The sequence below is a fragment of the Penaeus japonicus genome, unplaced genomic scaffold (genome assembly GCF_977035675.1).
Source record: "Penaeus japonicus unplaced genomic scaffold, GWHDUDI00000001_assembly GWHDUDI00000027, whole genome shotgun sequence".
Classification (NCBI taxonomy): domain Eukaryota; kingdom Metazoa; phylum Arthropoda; class Malacostraca; order Decapoda; family Penaeidae; genus Penaeus; species Penaeus japonicus.
The window spans coordinates 4,376,480-4,386,479 of record NW_028234429.1 but is presented as its reverse complement, the minus strand read 5'-3'; the positions used below and the strand labels follow the sequence as shown (position 1 = coordinate 4,386,479).

Sequence of the window (10,000 nt, the reverse complement as noted above, 5' to 3'; positions counted from 1 at the left end):
GTCTCCTTCTCCTTCTCCTTCTCTTGCTCCTTCTTCTTCTCCTTCTCATGCTCCTTCTCCTTCTCCTTCTCCTTCTCCTTCTCCTTCTCCTTCTCCTTCTCCTTCTCCTTCTCCTTCTCCTTCTCCTTCTCCTTCTCCTTCTCCTTCTCCTCCTCCTCCTCCTCCTCCTCCTCCTCCTCCTCCTCCTCCTCCTCCTCCTCCTCCTCCTCCTTCTCCTTCTCCTTCTCCTTCTCCTTCTCCTTCTCCTTCTCCTTCTCCTCCTCCTCCTCCTCCTCCTCCTCCTCCTCCTCCTCCTCCTCCTCCTCCTCCTCCTCCTCCTCCTCCTCCTCCTCCTCCTCCTCCTCCTCCTCCCTCCTCCTCCCTCCTCCTCCCTCCTCCTCCCTCCTCCTCCCTCCTCCTCCCTCCTCCTCCCTCCTCCTCTTTCCTCCTCCTTCCGAGGCGGGAATTTTGATTTGAAAGTTGTGGGATATTTGTGATTTATGCTGTCATGGGTTATATATTTAAAATTGCAATTTGGTGATTTCAGCAGCCAAAGGAAAGGTTTAAATCATATTTATATACATGTGGCAAAACAGATGATTTGACCTACATTCTTTTATATCTCTGTTATTATCAGAAATATTAAGAATTTTACAAGCTTTTTTTTTTCTCTCCAACTTGCAGAGACTTTTAGGGAAAGATATGTCGCTGTTCTTCCTGCAAATGGAATACCACTGGAGCAAAGAGGACGGCAGCTTTGAAAAGCTTCTGCCTTCGGTAACAACTCCCAGTAAGGCTGGAACGAAAAGGAAGTTGGCAGATCGTGATGATATGGACGAGGAGGAAGAGGAAGAGGATGATGAGGAGGAGGAGGAGGAAGGTGATGAAGATGGGATGGAAGACGAAGAGGAGGATAATAGTTAATTTAATGTTTTTCTTCTAATACATTTATTGTAATGTATTTCTTTATGTGACTTAGAACTGTATTTTGTTGAATACAAAAGAATGTTAAATCCTTTTTTTCTTTTATTCATTTACATCATCAAAGTTGATGATATTCAGAAAAAGTAAATCTTTTTTTACAAATGAAAGATATCAAATGTCTTCTCTAACATGTGCTTGACTTGAAGATGAAAAAGGGATCATACAATTTTTTTTTTTAGATTATAAATAATGTTTCATTAAAGGCAAAAGTGCTTGTGAATTTGATCAAAGAGGTTGGATTTATTTGCAGTGAGGCTTAAAGGTCCTTTAGCTGTTACATATCATCAGAAATTTAATTGGGCTAATCTTATAGAGAAGATAAACATATAGATGAATCAATACTAGGGATTTGTAGGAAAAGGTGTGGATGAGGCTGAATCACTTTAACAACTTAAGATATGTATTTGATGGGTTTAGATTACTGTCCTTATCAGAAGTATAGTAATTGAAATGTTTCAATTACATCTCTTGAGTTATTAAAGTTATTCTGTATCATTCATACCTTTTTTTATGTTCAGAGGAATGGTACTAATAAATGTCATAATAGTAATAGGTGCATTTTGAAAGGGCTGGATAGCACATGTTGGCAATGAAAGTAAATGTATACACTTATAGAAAAGGCAAAAACTTGAGTTGATATCAGCCAATAATAAAAAGAAAAATTCCAACACTTTTCCTAATGAGTGTACAAAGTTGCTCATTGTGCAAAGCAGAATTAGGGCCCATTTGTTAGCAAAGTTAACAAATTGATATTGACTTATTGGTTGCGGATGGCATCATTTGCTGTCGAGGCAAGCAATAGGCCTAGACGCGGATGGGCTGCGCTATATATGATAATACCGACACAAAGCTGTATAAACTTATTTAATAATACTTGGGCCAAAGGGTTAACTAAAATTCATCTCACTCTTGTTTTGCTGATCATGAGCAGCTGCAAGTGTCCCCTAAAATCATTCACTAAATAGGTATTTATGAAAGCCAGTGTAGGCCTTCTTTATAACAAATCTATACAGTTGGTATAATGGAAAGGAAAGGAAAAAGAAAATGATTACATTTATTGTTGAGATGAAACAAGTAACAGAAATGAAATACCTGTGATATACTGATTTCTCTTTATAAGTGTTGATCAGGACTAAAGGACATTATTATATGAAAACAAAAAATACATAAGTTTATATTGTATATGTGTAATTGTCCATTATATATGGATATATGTGTGTATAAAGAGACATGGGAGCAGTGTAGTTTTAATGGCTACTGATAATTTTCACATTTGTTTGAATTAGGCTTATCTTATGTCTGTTTCCTGTTCTTAGTTTTTGATGGTGTTGGAACAAGCATGTTCTGACCTCTCAAGTTGGAACAGAGCATCAGGTGACAGGAGGTAAGATAAGGGATAATGGATTTGTGGAGCAGATGCTACACCGGGCTTGTATGCACTGAAGTGAGCCAGCCAGTGTCAATGTATGCTGACTCGTGAGAAAGTGTGCCAATGAGTGTTGACTCGATCTGAGCTTGGTCCTTACCCAACATGGTGCCCAGCCACGTCAGTAACTGCCAGGCGACAGTGGTAACTCACAAGCTTGGACAGGGCTTGATCTGCCGACCAGTGGGACATTAAGTTGATGCGCTATCCATTGTGCTCCCAGACGGCTATGGCAGGAGGTCACACTAATGGGTTCTTCAGTGCTTTGAGAGCATCACTTTATTTTACATATATTGTGCTGAGGGTGATTTTGACAATGTATTTCTGTAACTTATTACTACTTTTACATTTGGTTGTTGAACTCCAGGGAGGCAATGCATATATCAGTTTGGGTTTGATGAACATGATAAATGTTAAGGAATTCTGTAGAAAAATGGCCAAAGGATTTTAAACTATGAAGCATGTATAATCTGTAGGTGGGTGCTTTGATAAAGGCATTTGTGTTCAAACATTTTTATTTATTTATGAAAGAACTAAGCAAATTAGTAGAATCGTCCACCTGTATGAGGGAAGGCGGGTCAGGGTGCGTCAGTGTGAAACTTTATTACAATAGCTTTCTTATTGTGGATGGTGAATTGGTTACTGGAAGTCTTGGAGATAAGGTTATTGAGAGTTGATCATTATCAATCTATTGCAGATGGAAAATAATTTGCTTGCCCAATCTTTAGGACGGGCACTAGTGCCAACTGTGTGGCACCCTAAATAGGTTTTTATATCAGAGTGAGTAAACTTCATGTGACATAATACAACCTTTCACACGCTCTTTCATTCACTCATTATAATACTAGAGCTATTGTTTTTTTGCGTACTACTGTGTTGAATGACTTGTTTGTGCCACATGACAGGCTTTATCAGTGTTGCAGTAGTCTAAAATTGTTGTATAGGGTCCATATTAGCTCATGTTCTTTATACTCGGTGTGATAGAAGTATTGCTGTTTTATGGGAGGACAAAAAGCAACTTTATTTTTTTGTATTTGTGTACTTTATTAAACAAATGTGAAAGGAATAACCATCCACCATCAAAATTACATGAAGAGATGGGGAAAAGGAAGGAAACCTGTGTTTAGGACTGAGTGCAACAGCAAAGGCATCCAGACTGGGACAGGGGCACATTATAGATGATGGACATGGTCTTGGTCATCATCCTCTTCTCACTCTGCCTGTTCATCCTATATCGCCAGTAATTTAGAGTAGAATGCCATCCCTCTCTGAAAATAGTGCTTGCTAGAGACCATGAATTAGTGCCATTCTTCCCTGGTGGTGGTGGGAATGAGTGGTGTCATCAATGATTAGGATTCTAAACAAACTGAATATTATAGGATGTATAGTAATTATGATTGTAATTTTCTTCATCACTCACTAAATAGTGTTATTACTCATAGTACAATAAAGAAAAACAGCAATTCACTCTCCCCCAGTGTCAGGACTGTTGTGACGACTATTGTCATGTATGGCATGTTGCCCACCGTCAGACCCAGAACTCATACATCATGTTTGGCATGACACCTGTCAGCAATGGGTTAATAAACATGAAGAATAACAAAGGTCTCATATATGGCCCCTGTGCCATGCTGCATGAGGGAGGGTGGTGGAATTGAACTACCTGTTGATGGTGACTGAGGCAACTAGTAAACTCTGGGATTAAGCATTCTCAGATATCCATAGATGCTGCTTAACAGATAAAGATGATATGGTTGACCAGGTCAAACACCTTACTTGATGAACTTTTCTGATGTTCAAGGTTTATGTAGATTAATTTTTAGAGAGAGATGAGATGATGAGTTTCTTGGGGGTGCTTTCCAGCTGCCAAGTTTAGGGGGTCAATATTCAGGTCAATGGTACTAAAGTGGAGAATAATCTCTTATGCTGCATCTTTATGAGACACAGGAATTGTGCAAGGGAATTTGGTGTCAGTTGATGAAGCCATACGATTGTCAGACTTACCTAAACTATTTCCTGACTTTAGTTTCTTTCAAGATTTGCATATTCTTTGAGTAAAATGCTTATTCTAATCACCTTGTTTCTGAAGGAGCTTATTTGTGCTTAGAAACTTATTCTTCACTCTCTTCTGACCCCTTTTAACCATTTTCAGTCACATACAACTCACTTGATGTCTCTGGAATCTATATATTACCTGCTTTTCGTATCTTTCTCATCATCCCGCAGTTTTACCAACATACAAGATTCTTTCACTCAAACCTTCATCTGTTTCCTGGGAATGCAATTTTTTTCCTCTAAATGTAAATCTGATGGCTTTTCCAGACAAATTTTATTACTGTAATTAATCTCAAAGGTTTCTATTGTCATTAAATCCATATAGATTCATTCAGCCATTGTCTTTATGTATTTGTAGATATCTTGCTTTTTTTCTTCTTTAGATAATAGAATTCCTTTTTTCTAGGTCTTCACTCATAGCCCAATTCTCTAGCTTTGATTATTAATTAAAAACTTGTTATGACAATTGTATTTTTGATTGTGAAGCCCATGGCTACACACTTACAGATGAAGGGACAATCTGGGAAACTAGCTAAGAGCAGAAGCAGATGCAATAGCATGACGTTTCTTTATTGGGCAGGCCTAACAACATTTGTGAATGGCCTGGGTGCCAAGTTGGGTGAAACACATATGAGGTCCAGCGAGTTGATTTATCCATACCTTAGTGACTAAGTAGGAGATTTGTAAAGAAGCTTAAGCAATAGGGAATAAAAATTCGAGTTTGGAGGAGCTCCTGGCAATTATGTCATAGCCTAAAAACATGTCTTTTCTTGGCATTTTATTTATGCAAGAAAGGTCTTTAACATGAAGATTCCAAGTCTTTGGCTGTGATTAGAATTTTTGCAATATCATGTTGCGTTCCATGGAAGTCCAATGGTTTTCTGGTTTTCCTGAACAGAGACTTAGAAATATTTGGGTCTGAATAATAATGATGAAGATAATGATAATCATTATTATCATCATCATCATTACTACTACTATTATCATTATTTTTGCTATTGTCATTATTATTATTATTATTATTATTATTATTATTATTATTATTATTATTATTATCATTATCATTATTAGTATTATTATTATCATTAAGGGTAGAAGTTGAAATACTAGTAATGGTCGCAGTAGCAGTAAGTGATAGTAATAGTAATAGTAGTAGCAGTATTGTCATCATCATTATCATTATCAACATTATTATCTTATTGTTATTATCATTACCATTATTAGAATAACCATCATTATTATCATTGGGATGATAATGGTAATGATTATAAAAGAATTAAGATAAAATCCTCATTGTACCAACAAGAACACTGATGATAATAATTATACCACTACCACTACTACTACTACTACTACTACCACCACCACTACAGCAACTGTTACTACTACTGCTGCTACTTATTCTACTATTGATACTAGTGATATCAGCAACAACAACAAAAACAGTATTGATAATAATAAAAGTAATAATGAAGATAATGATACTACTACTACTACTAATAATGATAAATACTAATAATGAAGATGATAATATGAATTATCCTCACCATCAGGATGATAAGCAATATCATTTCAGGATGTTTGCATGTGTGATATCATTATTATTAATTCATGTTATTGATAAAGCTCTTAAGTACGCGATCATTGTGAATTAAAACAATATTAGAGTTACCCCGGCAAAGAGATACGGATATTGTATTTTCTTTTATTTGGTATTCATAGAAAATGGTATATGAACGTGGACTAAGATATATAAGGGAAATCTCATTGACAAATTATTTGAATTGTTTCATTGATGTTTATACACCTCAAAGGCTATTAGATTTAGGATAAAGTGCATAATCATGGACAGAAGTTTTGGCTTTGAGTTTGAGAATGAAAAGGTGTCCTGCTTTATTAGAAGTGGAATGGGCATGTTTCTTTGAATCATAATGATGAATGTGATAATGATAATAATAATAAAAATAATGATAATGATAATAACAATGACGATGTAAATTCATTGCGACAAATGCGTCGATTACATATCTCAGTCATACTATTCTTATATATCTTTATATCATCTGTAATTCTGTTCCTCTGTGCCCTGCCCCATGTTAGTCATTTCCTTTTGCTTATTATATCATAGAGTATAATTGTAACGGACCAGATCCTGTTCTTTCTTTGATGAAGTGTCTCTTCTCTCTTTATAATATTACTCTTTGTGGTTGGGCTGCATGATTTAATATATATGAAGAAGAGCAGTTGTTCAAGAGATCATCCATTATTTGTGCCTGCTTTGTCATCCATATCATTATCGTTTTTTTTCCTTCTCGCGTATATACAAGATAAACTTTGTTTTTACCGTGACTGTACACTTTTTAGTATACTTGTCACATAGATTCTTATCATGAGAGAGGAGAGGTGAGGAGAGGAGAGGAGAGGAGAGGATAGGAGAAGAGAAGAGAAGAGAAGAGAAGAGAAGAGAAGAGAGGAGAGGAGAGAGAGGGGGGGAATAGGAAAGAGGGTGGGGGGAGGAGAGCGAGGGAGGGGGGGAGAGATAAAGGGAGGGAGAAGTGAAAGAGAGAGAGAGAGAGAGAGAGAGAGAGAGAGAGAGGAGAGAGAGAGAGAGAGATAGATAGATAGATAGATAGATAGATAGAGAGAGAGAGAGAGAGAGAGAGAGAGAGAGAGAGAGAGAGAGAGAGAGAGAGAGAGATTTTGAAACGTTTATTCATACTATACAGTGTATACGCATGAATAGGCATAGCAAACTATGTCTAAATGGTGAGATAGATAGATAGATAGAGGGAGAGGGAGAGGGAGAGGGAGAGGGAGAGGGAGAGGGAGAGGGAGAGGGAGAGGGAGAAGGAGAGAGAGAGAGAGAGAGAGAGAGAGAGAGAGAGAGAGAGAGAGAGAGAGAGAGAGAGAGAGAAGAGAGAGAGAGAGAGAGAGAGAGAGAGAGAGAGAGAGAGATAGATAGATAGATAGATAGAGAGAGAGAGAGAGAGAGAGAGAGAGAGAGAGAGAGAGAGAGAGAGAGAGAAGGTAGAAAGACAGAAAGATAGACTGGGAGACAGAGAGAAGAATAACTAAATTTAGAATTACTCAGTATGGCTTACGATCTAATTGCTGCAGTTTATATACCTTTCCCAGTGAAGTTATTGTGCCTCGGCAACTTCACAATTTCACAATTCGTTCAATATGAAGTTTCCTTTCGCGCTTAATGTTTTTTTCCTTCTCGTATCATATGATAAAGGATTAATATGTTCTACGATTATTATCTCGTATCTAATTAGGAAGTATCACATCATGAGGTGGAAACCCAAGGAAAACGGTTTGCTAAGCTAAACTAAATTAATGCACAACAGTTTGATTTGCATCGAGTATTTTCCTGCAAAATCAACTATGCACTAAGGCAGTAGGTTAACCAAGCATGAACTTGTTTTCAGTCCGTTAGAATATCATTCGTTCAATTCATAATCAATTGGAAAGTTGCATAGACGTTAAAAGTGGCGGATGTTACGGGCAAACAAGCAGAGTGTAGGTTTACAAGGTTTGAATTTACAGTTAGAGCATATTGTTATCACATTAGTACATTAATATATCATTTCCAGTGCCCCATTTGTGACGTGAAAGGCTTTGAGTTGCAATATCATAATAATTAACAGGGAACTGGTTATGATGTGGGGAAAATTCGTTAATGTGATTCAAAGCTGTAAGACTAAGATAAATAGTGTATAGAGGGAAGGCAAGTAAATATATAAGGAAATGAAAGGACTACCTTTCAAAAGCACACGAAATCTGGTAAGATATATACAGGTGTACTAATATGCTCTGCGTTCCAATATGCTCTAACTGTAAATTCAAACCGTGTGACCATTCCGCCAGTCGATGTTCGCCTGTAACGTCCGCCATATTGGACATCTATGCAACTTTCCAATTGATTATAAATTGAGGGGCTGACATTGGATTGCGTTAATTGCATCCTTTGCAGAGTGAAATTATTCAATCTCATGCCTACCTTCTCAATACGAAATGTTCTTGTTCGGAGACACGGAAACTTACCTTATCGCTAGTGTAGAGAAAGGCGTTTTCTGTGTCATTATTGGAGAAGAATGAAATAATTTCATATGATATCTACCGTTGGAGTTAATTAATCGATGAATTGCAAGTTATACTAAATATATCCAAATAATTTTATGTCATGATGTATCAATTTAATCATCGGTAGCTGTAATAAATCAGAAAATACAAATCACATTAATAAACACAACAATACGACGGCCTTTACAATTCAGTAATTCTTAAATACTTTTTTTCTTGACACATGAATTACAAGTCGTTGAGATTTCATTCACAAATGGTTTCTCCTTTTATGTGATTAGCATTTGTTTTAATGCGTGTGCAAAATGTTCTTGTTTTATCGCAATAAATATGTACTTGATATATTCTCAGCAAACTCTCTCTCTCTTTCTCTCTCTCTCTCTCTCTCTCTCTCTCTCTCTCTCTCTCTCTCTCTCTCTCTCTCTCTCTCTCTCTCTCTCTCTCTCTCTCTCTCTCTCTCTCTCTCTCTCTCTCTCCCCCTCCCTCCCTCCCTCCTTCCCTCTCTCTCTCCCTCTCCCTCCCTCCCTCCATCCCTTTCTCTCCCTTCTTCCCTCTCTCTCTCCCTCCCTCCCTCTCTCTCTCTCTCTCTCTCTCTCTCTCTCTCTCTCTCTCTCTCTCTCTCCCTCCTTCCCTCTCTCTCCCCCTCTCCCTCCCTCCCTCTCTTTCCCTCCCTCTCTCCCTCCCTCCCTCCTTCTCTCTCTCTCTCTCCCCCTCTCCCTCCCTCCATCCCTTTCTCTCCCTCCTTCCCTCCCTCTCCCTCCTTCCCTCCCTCCCTCCTTCCCTCCCTCCCTCTCTCTCTCTCCCTCTTCCCTCTCCCTCCCTCCCTCCCTGTCCTACCCCCCCTCGCTCTCACCCTCTTCCCTCTCCCTCCCTCCCTCTCCTACCCCCCTCGCTCTCTCTCTTTCTCCGTCCCTCCCTCTCCTACCCCCCTCGCTCTCTCTCTTTCTCTGTCCCTCCCTCCTTCCCTCCCTCCCTCCACCGCACTCTCTAGCAAGTTCATCGACCTCTTTTTATTTTTTCCCGCCTTTTGAATGATAACAACGGGCGTAAAAAGGCGTAAGCCAAATAACAACGCAAGGTGAATGTTTGGAAGCTAAAAAATATTGAGAACACATATTGATTGATTTCAAGATTGTTATTTAAAAGGAATGCTAAATTAATGATGAAACAAATGCTGTAGTTCATCTATTCCATCTTAAGATCTATCAATTAATCTATCTTCTTACTTTTCAAATGGAGAAAATAATTCCATTGCACAAGGTTGATCGTAACCAAAACTTGCAACCTGTTAGCAGAAAGCAGCTGGATATTGATCAAACTACGGTCTATAATAGCAGAATTTTATTTTTGAATATTAATAAAAAAAAAAAACATTTGGTGTATTTAGGGAATCATTACCCTTTTCTACCATTTCCAAAAAGTATCTAAAATAATTTAGAATCAACACACTATCTGATATATTTTTTTTAA

The 10,000-nt window shown here is 37.9% G+C and overlaps 1 protein-coding gene across 1 annotated transcript in view; it reads left to right on the top strand.

Moving 5' to 3' along the window:
* The window catches only part of RpLP0-like (ribosomal protein LP0-like), a 9,857-nt gene extending 8,865 nt beyond the window's left edge, over positions 1-992 (top strand). The window contains exon 5 of the mRNA XM_043015489.2: positions 664-992. Within this exon, the coding sequence (XP_042871423.1) occupies positions 664-903 (240 nt within the window). The 3' untranslated portion in view covers positions 904-992. The remainder of the gene's footprint in view (positions 1-663) is intronic.
* The last annotated feature ends 9,008 nt before the right edge of the window (positions 993-10,000 follow it).